Source organism: Microtus oregoni, unplaced genomic scaffold, assembly GCF_018167655.1.
Source record: "Microtus oregoni isolate MIOR12 unplaced genomic scaffold, Mior012 000074F_ref0000038, whole genome shotgun sequence".
Classification (NCBI taxonomy): Eukaryota; Metazoa; Chordata; class Mammalia; order Rodentia; family Cricetidae; genus Microtus; species Microtus oregoni.
Window position 1 is genome coordinate 2,613,943 of NW_024544004.1, and position 21,013 is coordinate 2,634,955.

Consider the following 21,013-nt stretch of genomic DNA (forward strand, 5'->3'; position numbering starts at 1 on the left):
TGGTCAACTTAGCTTGTTTTATGCTATTTTGGTTGTTTGTCCAGACAATCAGTATTTTTAGACTATAATAATCCAAAGGAAACAATTCTACTTAATTCATTATCACCTAGTACTATATTTCACACACTAACGGGAGCCAAGAGGAAAAGAACATTTTAAAACTAATTTGCACATTCTTCTTTTTATTGATCCAAGGCATATCTTATTTTTAACTTGCCTATACTATTTCTCTCTTTAATCAACCTCCCCTTTTTCTGATACCAATATCCACTGTGATAGTTATTCTCTTGAATTATACCAATTGCTACCAGGAACCTGAAGGAAAGAAGGTAAGTAAGAACAGAGGTAACTGAGATGGGTTATTTTTGTTTTTTGAGGCAGGGTTTCTCTATAAAACAGCTCTGGCTATCCCAGAACTTGCTTTGTAGACCAGGCTGGCCTCAAACTTTCAGAGATCCATCTTGCCTCTGACTCCCAAATGCTGGGATTAAAGGTGGGAGCACCACTGCCTGGCTCATGATTCTTAAAAAGAACTCATTTAATACACTGACTTAACATTTAACTTTGGAGATTTTAGACTTAGATTACCAACGGATTTCTACCCTTTTGCTTTAAAAACATCTATTGAGCTGGGCGGTGGTGGCACACACCTTTAATCCCAGTACTCTGGAGGCAGAGGCAGGAGGATTTCTGTGAGTCCAAGGTCAGCCTGCTCTACAAGAGCCAGTTCTAGGACAGGGTCCAAAGCTACAGAGAAACCCTGTCTTGAAAAACCAAAACCAAACAAAAATCTATTGAGTTTCTAAGACCAAGGGGACTATTACCTCCTTCACCCTCAGTTCTTCTATAACCAATCTATAGCTCCATGGTGTATTCTTCAAGGAACTCTGCTCCTGCTTAGAAAAAAAGTGTAGTAGGTGATGAGGTGACCTAAAGCATGCTCGTAGAAGCCAGGCCTTTTTGAATCCAACTGAAAAGCCACTGATCTAGACAAAGTTTTGCATTTATTCCATCTACAATGAAAATGTTTGAGAATACAGACATATGGCACTTTGTTTTTCGAGACAAGGTTTCTCTGTACAACACCTCTGGCTGTCGTGGAACTCACTTTGTAGAACAGGCTAGTCTCAAACTCAGAGATCCACCTGCCTCTGCCTCCAAAGTGCTGGGATTAAAGGCATGCACCACCACTACATGGCTTAAAGCAACAAGCCACATTTACTCAAATTCCTACTCTGGGGCTTCTATAAAGATGGCTGGTAAAAAGCCGGGCGGTGGTGGCGCACGCCTTTAATCCCAGCACTTGGGAGGCAGAGGCAGGCGGATCTCTGTGAGTTCGAGGCCAGCCTGGTCTACAAGAGCTAGTTCCAGGACAGGCTCCAAAACCACAGTGAAACCCTGTCTCGAAAAACTAAAAAAAAAAAAAAAAAAAAAAAAAAAGATGGCTGGTAAGTAATGTTAGACAACCTCCTTCTTCCCCACTTCAAATACAAGATACTCTGCTTCGGTGGTAACATAGTTGTTTATAAATCTGAAAGTATTTTCCCAGATAATGTGAAATGTTTTTACTCTGGCTAGTTTTAAAAGCTAAAAGCAGCATGTCTCTATGAGGAACAGCACTCCTGATTAATGCCAGGGTCACATCCTTCATCGGCCTTGTTGAGAGGGCTTCACATACATGAGAAAGTGCCTGTCTTTCTAGTTCATTCACCTCCTTACATTCTCACAAAATGCAAACCACCTGGATACTTTCTGCACTGTAGATGATTTTATCTAGATGGAATCAATCATCTGGGTGTTCTCAATTCAAGCAGGCCAACTCAAGGGACAGTCAATGCAATTTGCAATCTTTGAGACTTGGGTTTGAATCTTTGCTCCTGTTTACTAGCTGTGCACTCTTATGAGTAGTTTATTTCCCTCGGGGCTTCAATTTCCCCAGATAAGAATAACTACATACCTTATTCCAGTTACAACACCCTGAGTACCCAATCAAATGGGCAGTCAGTAAATGTGACTGTTCATATTCATCAAGGAGAGAAAGAGCAGTGACCTTGACACACTCCACACTATTTGATTATAGGTAGGGCTGTTCCCAAGTTGTTTCTTAAGAATTGGCAGAATTTTCCAAATTAACAAACTAAAATTAAGGCAAATTGATTTTAGATTTGAACAAAGCAAACAAAGTTAAATTAACACATAGAAGAGAAAAATGGTTGAATTTTTACATAGTAGCTCTTTAAATTTTTCTATTTAAGACAGCTTTGAAATAATTACTTTTAAATTATGTCTGTGGTGCATAGAAAAATGAACTGTAGTGAAATGAAATGTTCTGAGCATGTTTCAGTTGGTCTTGTGTGTGTTGTATGTGTGTGTGTTGTGTGTATGTGTGTGTGTGTGAGAGAGAGAGATAGACTCTATCTACAGTCTTGGCTGTGGCTGTCCTGGAACTCACTATGTAGACCAGGCTGGCCTCAAACTCACAGAGGTCTGCCTGCATCTGCCTTTCGAGTGCTGGGATTAAATATGTGCCACAATACCTGGCTAGGTCTCAGTTTTCTTACATAGAATATGGCTAAATTGTTCTCAGTTCCAAAATTCTATACTAAACTAAAAAAGTTTAAAATTTCAAGACACTTAAGGCCATTTTTAGTTTTATGTAGTGCAGTATAATGTAAAGAATACAATATTTTAAGTTACCATGCAGCATTTTTTTCATTCAATAACATAAAATATAATCATGTTCTCTTCTGTCCTATTTTTATTGTTTAATACTTCTATCCACAAGCTCAGTCCACAAGGGGAAGCTTATAATTTCAACATTTTGATAGCTAAAAATTCTCACTGCTTCAACCAGAAATGCCACCAGAAAAACTACTGAAGAGCATGATGGTGAATTGTGAATATATGTCACGTAAGAAGGTTTATAAAAACCATCAGGATAGGAAAGGAATAATTGCGAAAACATCTATCAAATATATTTTTGTTTAGAAAAAATGCCTTAGCCTATTCATTTCATAACACAAATAAGAAGTTTAGGAATGGAAAACTAAACACTGAACCAGAAGCAAAAGGGGAGTTCTATTTGTACAAATCCTCATAATCTATAACTGCATTCATCGGTCTATACAGTAGACAAAAATACTGGGGACTCTGAACTAAAAATTCAGGGCTGGGATGTAGCTTAGTGATAGAGCAATTACCTAGCATATGTGAAATCCAGTGTCCCATCCCCAGAACTGTTTTTCAGTAACACCAATTATGTCTTAAGTGCCTAATAATCCACTATTAACACTGTATTGAACAATGCTGAGCTAGAAGTTCAATTGTATGAAATAATTCTCTTTTTTGAAGTTTCCTCATTCTTTTTTATTAGATTTTCTAGAAATACCAATCCAAGTTCCCACTCCCTCTCTCCTCCCATTCCCTCCATACACCCTCCCACCCCACCCCCATCCAATCCTCAGAGAGGCTAAGGCACATTGCTTTGGGGAAGGTCAAAGGCCCTCTCTCCTATATCTAGGCTGAGCAAGGTATAAGCCCAAAGAGAATAGGATCCCAAAAATCCAGTGCATGCAGTAGGGATAAATTCTGGTGCTTTTTAAAAATATGTATGAGCATGGGAAATTGCCAGTGCAGATAGATACCCACAGAAGCCAGAAGATGGCGCCAGATTCCCTGGAGTGAGAGTTACAGGTGGTTAAGGAACCCAAAGAACATGGGTGATAAACACCGAAATCCAGTCCCTTGGAAGAACAGCAGGTACTCTTAAATGTTCAACCATCTCCCCATCCCTCTTCCAGTCTTAAAAAATTAATCCCCCCCCTGTGTACAATGTGCATGTGAGTGAAGAGTGGCTATGTGCAGGCCAAAGAGCACACGTGGAGATCAGAGGACAATCTGTGAAGGTCCTCCCCTTCTACCTTATTTGAGACCAGTTCTCTGTTGTTTTTCTTCTGCATAAGTCAGGGCATCTGGCCCTTGAGTTTCAGGGGATTCTCTCTCTCTTTCTGCCTTCCACCTCCCAGTAAGAGTGATAAAAATACAAACGCTCATGCTACAAGTCTGGCAATTCAAACTCAGGTCTTCATGTTTATATGGTAACTGTTTTTATTCCCCAGATGCAGTTTTTTCTCTAGTGGAGATAAAGTCGCACACACACTGGTATTATATGTATGTACAAATATGCACAGCTGGCAGTTCTTTTAAAAAGCAAATATTCACTATTTTATACTGTTTACAGAATTTAAAAAATAAAAAATTCACCTCTGTTAACCAATGAGAAGAAATATATAATGTTCTAATGTTGAGGATTTTGCTGTAGGTTTTATAAGATCTCTAGTGTAAGATGCAGTTCAATTTATTGCTAACAAAATGATCTTTTGCTTCAGGCTATCATTTGGCAACTTGCTTCTAAAACATATCATATGACTGAACTGTTTCCTGAAACAAGCTTTGTGAACCAAAGGATTAGAGCTAAATATACAAAAATCTAGATGACCAGGTCAGGTTTAAAGATCATCATATGTGGTCTGCGAGCTGCCCAACCAGCACGGAGGCCTGATCTTTTGGCGCCAGGAGACCCAGCATTGGGGTGAGTTTCTGGCCCACGGCGCCAGCCTGGGACGGGGAGCTCGGGGGTTTCTTGGCCCCCTGTCCTGCTTGGGCTCTCTGCAGGGCCTCTACTCCCCGGGTGCTGCCTCTTTCTTCCTGGCCCACCCAGCTTCCGTCCAGAGCCCTCCCCACTTCGCCCCCACTGCCCTCTTTTGGCGTGTGGCATCGCCCAGCCCAGCCTATCTGGGCGCTGAGTCCGAGTACCCGGGGCTCCTGGGGGGCAGCAGTTCCTTTGTTTCTGTGGCCTGCCTGCACCAAGCGGGGTAGGCGCTTTGTCTGCGAGCTGCCCAACCAGCACGGAGGCCTGATCTTTCGGGGCCAGGAGACCCAGCATTGGGGTGAGTTTCTGGCCCACGGCGCCAGCCTGGGACGGGGAGCTCGGGGGTTTCTTGGCCCCCTGTCCTGCTTGGGCTCTCTGCAGGGCCTCTACTCCCCGGGTGCTGCCTCTTTCTTCCTGGCCCACCCAGCTTCCGTCCAGAGCCCTCCCCACTTCGCCCCCACTGCCCTCTTTTGGCGCGTGGCATCGCCCAGCCCAGCCTATCTGGGCGCTGGGTCCGAGTACTCGGGGCTCCCGGGGGGGGGGGCAGCAGTTCCTTTGTTTCTGTGGCCTGCCTGCACCAAGCGGGGTAGGCGCTTTGTCTGCGAGCTGCCCAACCAGCTCGGAGGCCTGATCTTTCGGCGCCAGGAGACCCAGCATTGGGAGAGCCAACAATGGGGAGAGACAGCGTTTGGTAGGCAAGGAGACCTAATCCGGTAAAAGAAGATCCATAGGGAGCATTTGGAAGAAGAGATGGGCCGACGTCAAGGCAAGAATTCGCCCAACAAGCTGAAAAGCAACATGAAGCTACCAGAAACAAGCGACCTCACAACGGGAGGACAAGAACCCCTTAATCAAGAGGAAGGAGAAAAGATTGACTTCATGAAAGTGATTGACACCCTTAAACAGCATGTAAAAAACGCCCTTATAGAAATGGATGAGAAATATAACAGAAAGTTTGAAGAATTGAATAAATCAGTGAATGATACCCTAGAAAACCAAGGAAAAACAATCAAACAGATAATGGAAACAGTTCAAGACCTGAAAACTGAAATAGAGGCAAAGAAGAAAACACAAACAGAGGGCCGTCTGGACATGGAAAATCTAGGTAAACGAATAGAGACTACAGAAACAAGCATAACCAGCAGAATACAAGAGATAGAAGAAAGACTCTCTGATTCTGAAGATACCATAGAGAAAATAAACACACTGATCAAAGAAAACAGCAAGTCCAACAAACTCTCATCACAAAACATTCAGGAAATATGGGACACAATAAAAAGACCAAACCTAAGAATAATAGGAGTAGAAGAAGGAGAAGAAGGGCAGCTCAATGGTCCAGAAAATCTATTTAATAAAATTATAGAAGAAAACTTTCCCAACCTAAGGAAAGATTTTCCTATGAAGGTGCAAGAAGCATACAGAACACCGAATAGGCTGGATCAAAAAAAAACATCCCCTCGCCATATAATTATCAAAACACAAAGCATACAGAATAAGGAAAGAATATTAAGAGCTGCAAAGGAAAAAGGCCAAATTACTTATAAAGGTAAACCTATCAGACTTACACCTGACTTCTCCATGGAAACCATGAAAGCCAGAAGGTCCTGGATAGATGTACTGCAGAAACTGAGAGACCATGGGTGCAAGCCCAGATTACTATACCCAGCCAAGCTTTCATTCACTATAAATGGAGAAAATAAAATTTTCCAGGATAAAAACAAATTTAAACAATACGCAGCCACAAATCCAGCCTTACAGAAAGTAATTGAAGGAAAATCACTAACCAAGGAGTCCAACAATGACCACAATAACTCAGACATCTAGAGACCCTTCACCAACACAAAACAAAGAAGGGAAACACACAAACTCTACGACTAAAAAAAAATGACCGGAGTTAACAACCACTGGTCATTAATATCACTTAATGTCAATGGACTCAACTCACCTATAAAAAGGCACAGGCTAAGAGATTGGATAAGAAAACAGGATCCAACATTCTGCTGTTTACAAGAAACACACCTCAACCACAAAGACAGGCACCTACTCAGAGTAAAGGGCTGGGAAAAGGCCTATCAAGCAAATGGACCTAAGAAACAGGCAGGTGTGGCCATACTAATCTCTAACAAAGTTGACTTTAAACTTAAATCAATCAGAAGAGATGGAGAGGGGCATTTTATACTCATAACAGGAACAGTTCATCAGGATGAAGTCTCAATCCTGAACATCTATGCCCCTAATATAAAAGCACCCACGTACATAAAAGAAACATTGCTAAAATTCAAGGCAGCCATCAAACCGCACACACTAATAGTAGGAGACTTCAACACTCCTCTCTCACCAATGGACAGGTCAATCAGACAGGAACCTAACAGAGAAATAAGAGAATTAGTGGAGGTAATGAATCAAATGGACTTAACAGACATCTATAGAACATTCCATCCAAATAGGAAAGAATATACCTTCTTCTCTGCAGCTCATGGAACCTTCTCGAAAATTGACCACATAGTCGGTAACAAAGCAAACATCCACAGTTACAAAAAAATATTAGTAACCACCTGTGTCTTATCAGATCACCATGGATTAAAGTTAGAATTCAACAATAATGCTACCCCCAGAAAGCATACAAAGTCATGGAAACTGAACAGTCAACTATTGAACCATAGCTGGATTAAGGAAGAAATAAAGAAAGAAATTAAAGTCTTCCTGGAATTCAATGAAAATAAAGAAACAACATACTCAAACTTATGGGACACTATGAAAGCAGTCCTAAGAGGACAGTTCATAGCACTAAGTGCCCACTTAAAGAAAACAGAGAAAGCTCACATTGGAGACTTAACAGCCCACCTGAAAGCTCTAGAAAAAAAAGAAGCAGACTCACCTAGGAGGAGTAGAAGACTGGAAATAATCAAAATGAGGGCTGAAATCAACAAAATAGAAACACAGAAAACAATACAAAAAATCAATGAAACAAAAAGCTGGTTCCTGGAGAAAATCAACAAGATTGACAAACCACTATCCAAGCTAATCAAACGGCAGAGAGAGAATTTGCAAATTAATAAGATCAGAAATGAAAAGGGGGACATAACCACAGACACAGAGGAAATTCAGAGAATCATTAGATCTTACTACAAAAGCCTATATGCCACAAAATTGGAAAATGTAAAGGAAATGGATACTTTTTTAGATAAATATCATATACCAAAGTTAAATCAGGGCCTGGTGAACAATCTTAATAGACCTGTTAGTCGCGAAGAATTAGAAGAGGTTATCAAAAACCTCCCTACCAAAAAAAGCCCAGGACCAGATGGTTTCAATGCGGAATTCTACCAGATCTTCCAAGAAGATCTAATACCTATACTCCTTAATGTATTCCACAAGATAGAAACAGAAGGGTCATTACCAAACTCCTTTTATGAAGCCACAATTACTCTGATACCAAAACCACTCAAAGACTCAACCAGGAAAGAGAACTACAGGCCAATCTCACTCATGAATATCGACGCAAAAATCCTCAACAAATTACTGGCAAATCGAATCCAAGAACACATCCGAAAAATTATCCATTATGATCAAGTAGGCTTCATTCCTGAGATGCAGGGCTGGTTCAACATACGAAAATCTATCAATGTAATCCAGCATATAAATAAACTGAAAGAAAAAAAAACCTATGATCATTTCATTAGATGCTGAAAAAGCATTTGACAAAATTCAACATCCATTTATGTTAAAAGTCTTGGAGAGATTAGGGATACAAGGGTCATACCTAAATATAATAAAAGCTATATACAGCAAGCCGACAGCTAACATCAAATTAAACAGAGAGAAACTCAAAGCCATCCCACTTAACTCAGGAACACGACAAGGCTGTCCACTCTCCCCATACCTCTTCAATATAGTGCTTGAAGTTCTAGCAATAGCAATAAGACAACATAATGGGATCAAGGGGATTCGAATTGGAAAGGAAGAAGTTAAACTTTCGTTATTTGCAGATGATATGATAGTGTACATAAGCGACCCCAAAAACTCCACCAAAGAACTCCTACAGCTGATAAACAGCTTTAGTAATGTGGCAGGATACAAGATCAACTCCAAAAAATCAGTCGCCCTCTTATACACAACGGATATGGAAGCAGAGAGGGAAATCAGAGAAGCTTCACCATTCACAATAGCCAAAAACAGCATAAAATATCTTGGGGTACATCTAACCAAGGAAGTGAAAGATCTATTTGACAAGAACTTTAAGGCATTGAAGAAAGAAATTGAAGAGGATACCAAAAAATGGATGGACCTCCCTTGCTCTTGGATTGGGAGGATCAACATAGTAAAAATGGCAATTCTACCAAAGGCTATTTATAGATTCAATGCAATCCCCATCAAAAGCCCATCAAAATTCTTCACAGATCTGGAGAGGACAATAATCAACTTTATATGGAAAAACAAAAAACCCAGGATAGCCAAAACAATCCTATACAATAAAGGATCTTCTGGAGGCATTACCATCCCTGACTTCAAACTCTATTACAGAGCTACAGTAATGAAAACAGTGTGGTACTGGCATAAAAACAGAGAAGTCGACCAATGGAATCGTATAGAAGACCCGGATTTTATCCCACAAACCTATGAACACCTGATTTTCGATAAAGGAGCTAAAAGTATAAAATGGAAGAAAGAAAGCATCTTCAACAAATGGTGCTGGCACAACTGGATGTCAACCTGTAGAAGAATGAAAATAGACCCTTATCTATCACCGTGCACAAAACTCAAGTCCAAATGGATTAAAGACCTCAATATCAGCCCGAACACACTGAACCTGATAGAAGAGAAAGTGGGAAGTACCCTACAGGAGCTGGGCACAGGAGATCGCTTCCTATGTATAACCCCAGAAGCACAGACATTAAGGGCAACATTGAATAAATGGGACCTACTTAAACTGAGAAGCTTCTGTAAAGCAAAGGACATAGTCAATAAGACACAAAGGCAACCTACTGATTGGGAGAAGATCTTCACCAACCCCACAACAGACAAAGGTCTGATCTCCAAAATATATAAAGAACTCAAGAAACTAGACTTTAAAATGCTAATTAACCCAATTAAAAAATGGGGCACTGAACTGAACAGAGAATTCTCAGCAGAGGAAGTTCAAATGGCCAAAAGACACTTAAAGTCGTGCTCAACTTCCTTAGCAATCAGGGAAATGCAAATCAAAACAACTTTGAGATATCATCTTACACCTGTCAGAATGGCTAAAGTCAAAAACACCAAGGATAACCTTTGCTGGAGAGGCTGTGGAGGAACGGGTACCCTCATCCATTGCTGGTGGGAATGCCATCTTGTGCAACCACTGTGGAAGTCAGTGTTTCGGTTTCTCAGGAAATTCGGGATCAACTTACCCCTGGACCCAGCAATACCACTCCTGGAAATATACCCAAGAGATGCTCTATCATATGACAAAAGCATTTGTTCAACTATGTTCATAGCAGTATTATTTGTAATAGCCAGAACCTGGAAACAACCTAGATGCCCTTCAATGGAAGAATGGATGAAGAAAGTATGGAATATATACACGCTAGAGTACTACGCTGCGGTAAAAAACAATGACTTCTCGAATTTTGCAGGCAAATGGATGGAAATAGAAAACACTATCCTGAGTGAGGTGTCCCAGACCCAAAAAGATGAACATGGGATGTACTCGCTCATAATTGGTTTCTAGCCATAAATTAGGGCCACGGAGTCTACAATAGGTGAACCTAAAGAAGCTAAGTAAGAAGGTGAACCCAAGGAAAAACATATAGTTATCCTCTTGGCTAAGGGAAGTAGACCCAATTGCCGGGGAGAAAATTAGGATCTTGGGGATGGGGTGGGATGGGGGTAAGGGGAGATGGGGAGAGAAAAGGTAGAAGGGAAGGATGGGGGATTTGGGGAATCAGGAGAATTGGGATAAAGGAAAGGTGGATAGGGGAGCACGGAACCACAATTCTTAGTTAAGGGAACCACTTTAGGGTGAGCAAGAGATTTGACCCTAGAGGGGCTCCCAAGTGCCCAACATGAGGTTCCCAGTTAGTTCCTTGGGTAGCTGAGGATTGGGAACCTGAAATGACCCTATCCGAGAGCAATACTGACGAATATCTTGCATATCATCATAGAACCTTCATCTGGTGATGGATGGAGACAGAGACAGAGACCCACACTGGAGCACTGGACTGAGCTCCCAAGGTCCCAATGAGGAGCAGAAGGAGGGAGAACATGAGCAAAGAAGTCGGGACCACGAGGCGTGCACCCACCCACTGAGACAGTGGAGCTGATCTACTGGGAGCTCACCAAGGCCAGCTGGACTGTGACCGAAAAAGCATGGGATAAAACCGGACTCTCTGAACATGGCGAACAATGAGGGCTGATGAGACGCCAAGGACAATGGCACGGGGTTTTGATCCTACTTAATGTGCTGGCTTTGTGGAAGACTAGCCAGTTTGGATGTTCACCTTCCTAGATATGGACGGAGGGGGGAGGACCTAGGACTTACCACAGGGCAGGGAACCTGGACTGCTCTGTGGACTGGAGAGGGAGGGGGAGAGGAGTGGGGGGAGGGGTAGAAGGGTGGGAGGAGGGGGAGGGAAATGGGAGGCTGGGAGGAGGTGGAAACGTGTTTTTTGTTTATGTTTTTTTTTCTTCTTTTCTTAATAAAAAAATTATTAAAAATAAAAAAAAAGATCATCATATGTGCCAGGTGGTGGTGGCACACACCTTTAATCCCAGCACTCAGGAGACAGAGGCAGGCGGATCTCTGTGAGTTCTAGGCCAGTCTGGTCTACAGAGTGAGTTCCAGGACAGGTTTCAAAGCTACAGAGAAACTCTGTCTCAAAAAACAAACAAAAAATCATATGTAACATGATGATATAAAACTCAATTTATACAGTCAACAAAACATAATCAAGACCTAAAGTGTATAAGAGACTGTATTAGCTAAGATAGAGAAATTATATATAACTTACTTTGACTCTAACCATACTTCTGCTATAGGAGAAGAACGAAGAAATCTAAAAGTGCTTTTGGATTGATATTTAAGTGTATAATATCTCTAATATTTGGGAAACCAACAAAATCTCCCCAAAACAAAACTGGACCCACTTTACAGCTTCCTGGTTGGTACTTCATTCACATTCTTTGTAGCTGACATCTTTAAGAGAAGGCAATAAATGAGCCACTTTGTTATGGTATGCCAAAACATAAAATTATTATTTACTATTAGGTAATATGTCCAGTAAATACCTGATCCTCTAGGTATGTCTACACCAATCCACAGCTTACACAAACCCCTAAATAACATTTATAACAAGTTGCAATATCAAATGTTGGACAATCCTGCTCTACATAATGGTCAGTCTAAAAGACTGAGGACATTTTTAAACATATTTGGTGAATTTTAAAAAATAAAATCAAAATATTTCCAAATTAAAAATGGCTCCTAGTTTTCTAACCTCTACTAACTGTAAGCTAGAATCAGTTAATTTTAAAAAAAGGACAATGTGAGGTGGCAGGGAGACTGACAGATGAATAAAGTGGCCTATAGTTAAAAAAAAACCCAAAAAAACAAAAAAAAGTTAATGTAAGTGTAATTTAGTAAAGGCTTGGTATTAACAAACTATATAACTAAGAACCATAAAAATTCAAATCAAAATTTTTAATTTTTAAAAAGTTTTATTTAAAAATATATGTTGTTTTTAACATTTAATGGGAGTAGGGCACAATGTTTTGGCTTTGTCAAGAAAAATCTCATTTCATCTTTAATTAAAATATTTCTGAGTTGTACAGTAAATTTTCAATTCAGTATTGGACTAAAGTTTAGATATAAGATGTCTCAGTGGTAAAGATGCTTACTCACCAAGCCTGATGACCTGAATTCAATTTTATTTATCTCTAAGAAAAAAACTGGCATGCCAGTTTATGACACTCCTTCCGAACAGTTTTAAAATGGGAACATGCTTTTCTGTCTTCCTTTTCCTTTACATGTCTCTCATGATGCTCTTTATTGGTTTTCCTCCTTTAAAGATAATATTTGGAAAGAACAACACAAAAAGAACAAGACTGAAGAGACTTCTATTTTACCCTTATAGGTATATTCAGGTATTATGATTGTTTAAAATGATCAACCAAATAAATGATTTTTCCTTGTTTTGCTTAATTCTGGAAAAATCCAAGACAGTTCTTTGAGCAAGTCAATTATAAGTATTACTTAATAAACACAAATCATAGATTATACAATTGTTTTACACATACTTTCAATTTATTTAATTATCATGACAACTCTGAAGTCAATATTTTTATACTTATTTTGAAGACTTGGAACAACACACAGGTGGGTATAAGGATGTGTTAATACTATCTATTAAAACTTAATCACAGGCTGGAGAGCTGGCTTGGAGATTAAGAGCACTGGCTGCTGCTCTTTCAGAGGCCTTGAGTTCGATTCCCAGCAACCACATGTTGGCTCACAACCATCTCTACTGAGATCTGGTGTCCTCTTCTGGCATGTACATACCAGAAGAACATTGTACACATAATAAATAAATCTTAAAAAAACCTAATCACTTAATTTTTCTATGATATGAATTGAGAATGAGATGTAAATATACACACACACTTGTGAAAGTGTATTTCAATGCTTAAAAATGTACTTTCCACTAAAACACACCAACAATTGAACGTTATTACACTTATGCATCATTAGAGAGACAAGCAAATGTTATTATCCTTCATTACAATTGGAGCCACTGGGCCTAATGCATCCAATGTGAAATGAGTGAATCAGGCCACTCTGACATCACTCATCATTTACAGCCTGACATTACACATGTACTAGATCATGGAAGGATAGAGCAAATCTTGTTAACTATGACAATGATATGAATTTTTTAGTAGATGATAATTAAAGTGAAGTTTAAGAACAATTCTGCAATTCAGATTTCTAGATAAATAATTTGTTATACTTCTATTTATTTTACAACTTACCAAGACAAATCCTTGGTTCAAGACTGTACATCTAAATTATGTCATTTTTCTTATGTAAAATTAGGATTATATTTACTGTGATTTCCAGAACTGCAGTAAAGAAAAGGCCAAGTGTGCCCATATTTGCTTCTTTAAGTAAACACTTTTACCTCTTTATCTTAAAGTTCAAAGGAACAGGGAAAGTTTCACATTTTGGATAGTCTACTAACACAGGATTCAGCTGCCAAAATAAAGCAGATTTCTGGATTTTTTTTTTAAAAAAAATGCTGTCCTGTATCCAAATCACTAAAAACAATGCAGTATTCAGTAATGTGTCATAGTAACTTGACAGTTGACATGAAGGAATACCTGTCCTTGTCTCAGATCTTCATTTGGAGGAATAAAAAACCTGAAAAGTGATGAAAATGAAACAGGAAATAGAAAAAGAACTTAATAAAACATTTGTTAAAAGTCAATCATCATAGATGAATAAAACACTTTCCCAACAAATTAAACTCAAGAAACCTATATAATACATACTAGAAATACTGTAAAACCCTGTGCTGTATTATAAAAGGATTACTGTCTAATTTTGAGGTTAAAAATGGCTGTATGTTCACTGAAGAGCTGCAATACAAAGTTCTTTTTTTGTTATCAAATATATTATTTTTCAATGCCTGTTAGGTACTTGTTATTTAAAGGAACACATTGTATAAGAACATTGTTCATAATATATATACTATATTGCATTGTGTTTATTTTTAAAGAGCATAAATAACCTTCATTTTATTACTTGTACCTTGTTTTCTATTTAGATTAGCATTTATTCCAACTCCAGTACAACTAAGGAAAACTATATATACTTTAAGTTAGGCTTGTCATCTAGTGATATTGTTACTGACAGCACAATTTCTTGATATCCATCCCTTAACAGTCAAATATCAAAAAAAAAGTACTTGCAACTTTAAGTAATCCAATACTAAGGACTTCTGAATATCTAGTTAGGAAGTGATTTTGATCTTCTAATAACCCTGACTTTGTTTACGTAGTACTTAAATATCCTAAATTTGCCTTCAACATTTGGCCTAGTTCTAGCCTATCATGTTATGGGTATGACCCATGTTTGAGTTCAACCACAAGTGATTTTTTTTTTGAACACCATGAGGCTTGTGTGAGGTCTTAAAGCAGGAACACTGTTGTGAAGGAATGAAGAAACTGCTTGTGTTTTTAGAGGCATGCAGGTCTTTTTAAATTGTTCATATTTCAATGAGGAATTAAAATGATAATAGATTAAGAGTCATAAGTACCCTATTCTAAACCTTCATGATTCACTTAGTATTTATTGCGTTCATAATATATATGTGCCAGGCATTGTGTTAATTGCTGAGGATTCAGAGAAATAAAAAGGAGTTTGTTTTCAAGAGCTCAGTCTATCCAGTGATGAGACCGTAAATGTAATCCTATATAGAGCAATCTTAAAATCTTTTAGAAAGGAGAGGAAATATCTGATGCAGTTGCTTAAGTAAATATTTTTTTAGAAACCCTGTTATTTCTCTGGTAAAATACAATTATTCCCTGATGCAAGTCTACTGGGGAGGAGATGGCATAATAATGGGTATCAATATTGTTTTTATGAAAACTCTCTTCTCTCACTGATTTCAGTATTTTAAAACCATATAAGAAACATTTTACTTGCAATAGCTTATCAACCAAAGGAAACAGAGTATATAAAAGCAATCTGTTGAAGTCTACCTTTAATAAACCTAGGCAGGCAATACCTGGTTCTGACATACCTTATGCCAGAATAGTAAGAAAAATTTTTAGAAATTACAATGGAATTTTATCCACCATGCTTTGGGAAACATGACACTAACAATATGAGCACATGCGCACACACACACACTCTCTTGTATACATCATTAATATATAATATTATTAATATATAATTATAAATTAATGCTTTCCTAAATCAGATCTTATATTTGCCTATGAAGAATACCATGATCTCTATTAGTATGTTTATGCCTTGACAAATGACTTAAACCACCTATTCTAACATAAAGCAAAGCACACAAATTGTATCTACCTGGTTTCAAATTATGGCTCTACCATTTACTATTTATAATCTTTGTGCTTTTAACTACTGAATTTAGTTTCCTAATCTGTAACAATGGGGACCACAATCCTCTCTGCTGGGTTACAGTAAGGATAAAAATCAAACAGCAGGTATAGCACAATACCTTTGCATACAGTAGATGCTAAATACTTGTACTTTATCTAAATTCTATACATATATACAGAAAAAGGATAAAGTAGAATTTTAAATGTTTTTTCCCTGCATATTGACACATGCCAAGGAAAAATGTGGATGAATAATTTAGCAAACAAAGGATATAAACTATCTAAAGGCAATTTGTTGAGGTATAGCTTTAATAAATCATTTTAATGTTATCAGTGGATTCATTTTGAATCATAATTGTTACTGTGTGTATTTAAAAAGCAGACTCATACCTGGGCATGGAGGCATATGCCTTTAACCCCAGTGCTTGGGAGGCAGAGGCAAGCAGATCTCTGTCAGAGCAAGGCCAGCCTGGTCTACATAGTGAGTTCCAGGCCAACCTGGACTGTCTCAAAAAACTAAGAAAAAAATAAATTAAAAAGCAAATACTAAGCATATACAATTTGACAAGTGTAGTACTTTGGGAACATTTTAACACCTTGATGTATTTTTAAATGCAATTTTTTTCTAAAGAAAAAAAAAGAGGCCCTCTTGTTCTACACAATATCCAGGCAAATGATGATTAAACATTCTAAATTTAACTTTGTTATTAAAGGCTTACGGAATCATATTGGCTCTCAAATTTAAATAATATTCTTGTAATTCTGCCAGTCGTAAAAACACTATTTCTTTTTTTTACACAGGCATTTCCTTTTAACATGGCAACATGTGTCTACGTCTTTTATATTTTTGAGAGGTATTTAGATACTAAAGGCATTATCTTGTAACAAAATATATTAAATATGGACTCGAATGCTTCCTGAATTTAGGAAGATCAAGCAAAAATATTTTTATATGGCAGTAGAGTGACTAGGGAGAAAACCTGAAAAATGATTTGAATGGATTCCTTTCCTCCACCCCTTTCCCCCTCCTGGAGAATGTAAGTGTCCCGCATCTCACACCAAACTGAGCCTGAGTTTTACTGACGTAACCAGTAACCCTATCCACCTCTCACACTGCGGAGGCCGGCAGGGGCAGCCGCTGCCGCCAAGAACACCACTCATCAGAGCCTGCCCGATTCCACCCCCGCGTTTCAGTCATGCTTTCCAGAAATGGGGTCACTCGCTCAGTAACTATTACACACACCCAGCCTATCATCCTGTAATCCCCTAAAGTCCGCTGCGAGGACAGAAGGCAGCGAAAAGTCAAGAAAGAAGAATCACAGGCGCGCCACCATCAGGAACTGATTTTCCACTCTGGAGAGGGGCGCTGATACCCTGGAATGGATCTTGTCTGGATTATTTTCTTAGATCTTGAGTTGATTCTGGGACAGGGGCAGCTGGGAAAAGCTCTGTGCTGGGATGTGTCCGCAGAAATTCTGTTTTGCCTTGTTTGGGTATACTGTTTGGGCTTTTTGACACGGGGTGGGTGTCTCAGGGATGGTCACCAGATCCCGGGCGAGGAAAACCAGATAGCCCTTTACAGCTACTGCTGATCTCCTTGAATTTCACCCGTTCACCTCCACGGACAGGAAACAAAGTTATACTCAGGGTCTTACAACTCAGTGACCTCAAAAACCGGGGAGTGGGGTACCGGAGGCGTCCCGTTTTTCTTTTGCAGCGGCGAAAAGCGCTGCGACAGATCGGGAGTGCCCCTCAGTCCTGTACCCCTTACTCAAAATCCTCATGCAGGGTGGTGACCCTGCCCTGAGTGCACCCGTCTCTCTGCAGCAATCCCCTCCCTCCCTTGGCCAGACTCAAGCCTTGGCTCCAGGGAGAACCGAACCCATTACCCCAAAGTCGCTAAGATTCCGGAGAAGCCCCGGAGCCGGCAGGGCTAAACTTCTCAACTCCCCGCTGGCTCCCGCATTGCCTCCTGCTTCCCCCACGCAAAGTTGATTAAAACCGGCTTCTTGCAAAGCCTCAGCGCCCACTCCAAACCCTACGCGCCGCCACACCGGCAGCCGCCCCGCAGCCCCCCAAAAAAAGAGCCTGGGAGAGAAGAGTGAGTGAGTGAGTGAGGAACAGACAGACAGATCGGCAAACCCCAACGACCCAAGGCAGAATCCCGCACCCGGGACAAGATGTGAGCCGGAGAAGGTGGTCAAAGGGGCAGCTCCGGGGAGGAGAGCTAGCCGGCGGGGGCGTGGGGAAGGGGCGCGTCTGCCCCGCCACCCGGCTGCACTCACCTCAGCGCTGTCGGAAGGGCTCTCCACAGCCATCTTCTGCCACGGGTCCGCCAGCTGCGCCAGCGGCATCTTCCCCCCCTCCCTGGCCCGCTGCCTTCACCACCTCCTCCCTCCCCACCCGCCCCACAGCCGGCCCGGCTCCTTCGCCGCTCGAGCGCCCGGCAGAGTTGAGAAGCAGCAGCAGGACCAGCGGCGGCTCCCGAGAGCGAGCTCGACGCCGACACTGACCGCCCGAATGCCCAGCGCCTGGCCACAGCCGCCCGCACTCCGAGCGAGAGCCTCGCGCCGCCGCCAGGCACCAGGGCTCGCCCCTTTCTTCCTCTCCTCCTTCCGCCACCCGGGCTACGGCTCCGCCCCCCGCCTCCCCTCCCCGCCAGTTCCCGCGCCTGCTCCCAGCAAAAGCGACCTTCGTGCGCCCCCCCACTTCTGCTCACAACATGGAGTCTAAGCGATACCTGTCTCTCAGAGCCAGGCTGGACAGTGGCCCCCACCACCGCGCGCACCCAGGGGCGTGGCTGCTGCAGGACACGCCCTCGGGCCTCTACGCTCGGCTCCACCCCTTTCCCACCCCCACCCCTCCCTCCTCCTTCTCCCCAGCCTTGGCTTCTGGGCCTTGCCTACTTTCAGGAAGGGCGAGCCCAAGAGATTTGGGGGCGTTGGCGGGAGTTGGGGAGAAATGGGCAATGCAGGAAGGACGAGAGAGGCTGGGTGACTTTAACTGCCAGGAGTCCAAGCAGGTTGGAGGTTCGCTGAGAATGGGAGAGCAGAGGGCTTCGTGCTCAGCTGGAGAAGCTAGGCAGGGCGCTGGGGGAGCAGTCCCGTGCTAGCAGCCTGGGGCGGAGGCGGGAGATGTCTTTTCGGCCTTTCTCCTCCAGGGGTGCGCGTGGGCGCGCCTAGGCTGTGGGCACATCCCCTCCTGGCCCGAGACTCTTCCTCTTCAGGATCACATGCAGAGTATTCACCTGACCCCTTTGCCTCTTCTTGGACCGGACTTACGACGCTTTGTGCCTGGGAGCCAGCAGCTTGTAGGTTCAGCTCCCAGTTTGAGTCAAAGCTTTTCAAGTTGATTCTTCTGTTAAATTGTTAGTATTTGCGATTTTTTTTCCGTCCCACCCTACCTCCGCCCCAATAACCCTTCCCAAGTACGTAGAACCCTCGAGTTTCATTCAGCCCAGACTGTCACACCCCTGCCTTGCCACCTAAATCTTCAAAGAAAACAGAGGTTCCTTAAGGTTGCCCTTCTTGGCAGAGATTAAGGAGTTAGTAAAAATATCTTGTAGGCAGGAGCGCGGGGCTCCTGCTCCTCCGTTGACTTTAAATAAAAGATTAGATTTTTTTTTTAAATCAAGCTGGTTGTAGGCGGAGGAGAAGGAGGTTGTGACTCCTCCTCCTGCCCAAGAAGAGGAAGCCCTGGGTTAAGGGAACCCAATCTTCAGTAGGCATCGAAGCCACAGAATTCTAAGAGTTTGGGAAATAAAGCCTGGGCTCTCCGAGTGGGTTCCGGGAAGGTTCATTCAGTTCTGGGTTCATCGCGCCTGCTGCTTAGGCGCACTGTATGTAGAATTGTGTAAAAGTCGCTGGGTTGAGTGGAAAGCTACTGCAGCCCCTGGCTAATCGCCCTGCAGCGGGGGGGGGGGGGGGGGGGGGGAAGCACAGGGCAATCTCTGGCCAGTTTGTTTCTTCAGTCCCCAAGGCCTGGAGGGAGGCACCCCTAGCCTCCCACGCTTGGCTACCACAGCGCGTCACCCCCGCTGTGCTCTCCCTGCACGCCTTTTAACAGTTTCCTTTAATCATCCTGGGGTTCCAGACACCTGGAGAGTTCTCTCCACCCTCCCTTCCACAGGTGTGTGAATGACCTTAGAGACCCACGCCCAGTTGGCCAGGTCTGTGCGGTCTGTGCAAGGTTGCTTGCTTGGCCCGCCAGAGACAGGTGCTGGGCTCTTTTTGCTGCCATCTGCAGCGTGCCCCTCCAGGCCTGGGAGCCTCCTCTTATGAAAGCTCCAACTGTTTAGGGAAGGCAGCCGGAAATTCTTGCTGTGAGCCCTCTCCCTCAGCCTAGGACTCAGGGACAGCTCCCTTTGAACAACAGCTAGGCAGGCTCAGAGTAATCTGGAGGAGATGGAGGGACACATGGAGACACTTGTCACCATATTTAATTCGGGTGCTGCAAGTTCAACCTGGGCCCTAATTTAGGTTAGTTGGCAGCACCCGCTTGATGTAAAAGCCTGCTCACAGAAGTTTGAAGATGTGGAATTATGTATTATTTTGCACTTATACGCAGAATGCCAAAGTTATTTGCCCAAACACTCTCTGGCACTAATTACCCCCACAGAAACCATATAAAGCATTTTGAGCCAACAAGAGGCTTTAGTGGGTAAAGACACTTCAGGCTAAGCCCGATGACCCGAGTTTGATCCCCAAGGCAAAAATGGTGGAAGGAAAGAACTGGCTCCAGGAAGTTGTCCTGTGATCTCCCAAGCTGGTGTGCACACACATGTATAATTAATCGATGTAATAAAAAAAATAAAAACACAGCATGTTGTGTGTGATTTTTCAAGACTAGCTTTTACGGTTTTTTGTTTACCTTGAAAACCAACCAGAGTTCCCTATTTCAATCTCAATTTTTGCCCTTCTCTGGATTGACCTTGGAGCTTCCTACAACGTAGGTGGGCGCTCTGCCACTGAATTAAGTCCCCAAGCCTTTTTGGTTGTTTGTTTGCTTTGCTTTGTTTTGAGTCAAGGTCTCAGTCTCACTGACATTTAAATCTTACTACTCTCCTGCCTCAGAATACCAAATAACTGGGATTACTGGCAAGTGCCATCAGGCCCTACCTGTAATAATTTTAAAATTAGGTTAATTGATCTGTAATCAATGTAAGCAGTGGTCACAATTGTGGGAATTGAACATTAAATTGACTGCTACTAATGGCTTAAAATACCACTACCACAGATGTCTTCTTGTACATAGGAT

The 21,013-nt window shown here is 41.8% G+C and overlaps 1 protein-coding gene across 1 annotated transcript in view; it reads right to left on the bottom strand.

Annotated features, from left to right (window-relative positions):
• LOC121441298 (ribosomal protein S6 kinase alpha-3-like) overlaps window positions 1–18,134 on the bottom strand; it is a 140,654-nt gene extending 122,520 nt beyond the window's left edge. Inside the window, exon 1 of the mRNA XM_041642436.1 lies at window positions 18,043–18,134. Within this exon, the coding sequence (XP_041498370.1) occupies window positions 18,043–18,111 (69 nt within the window). The 5' untranslated portion in view covers window positions 18,112–18,134. The remainder of the gene's footprint in view (window positions 1–18,042) is intronic.
• Window positions 18,135–21,013: the final 2,879 nt, after the last annotated feature.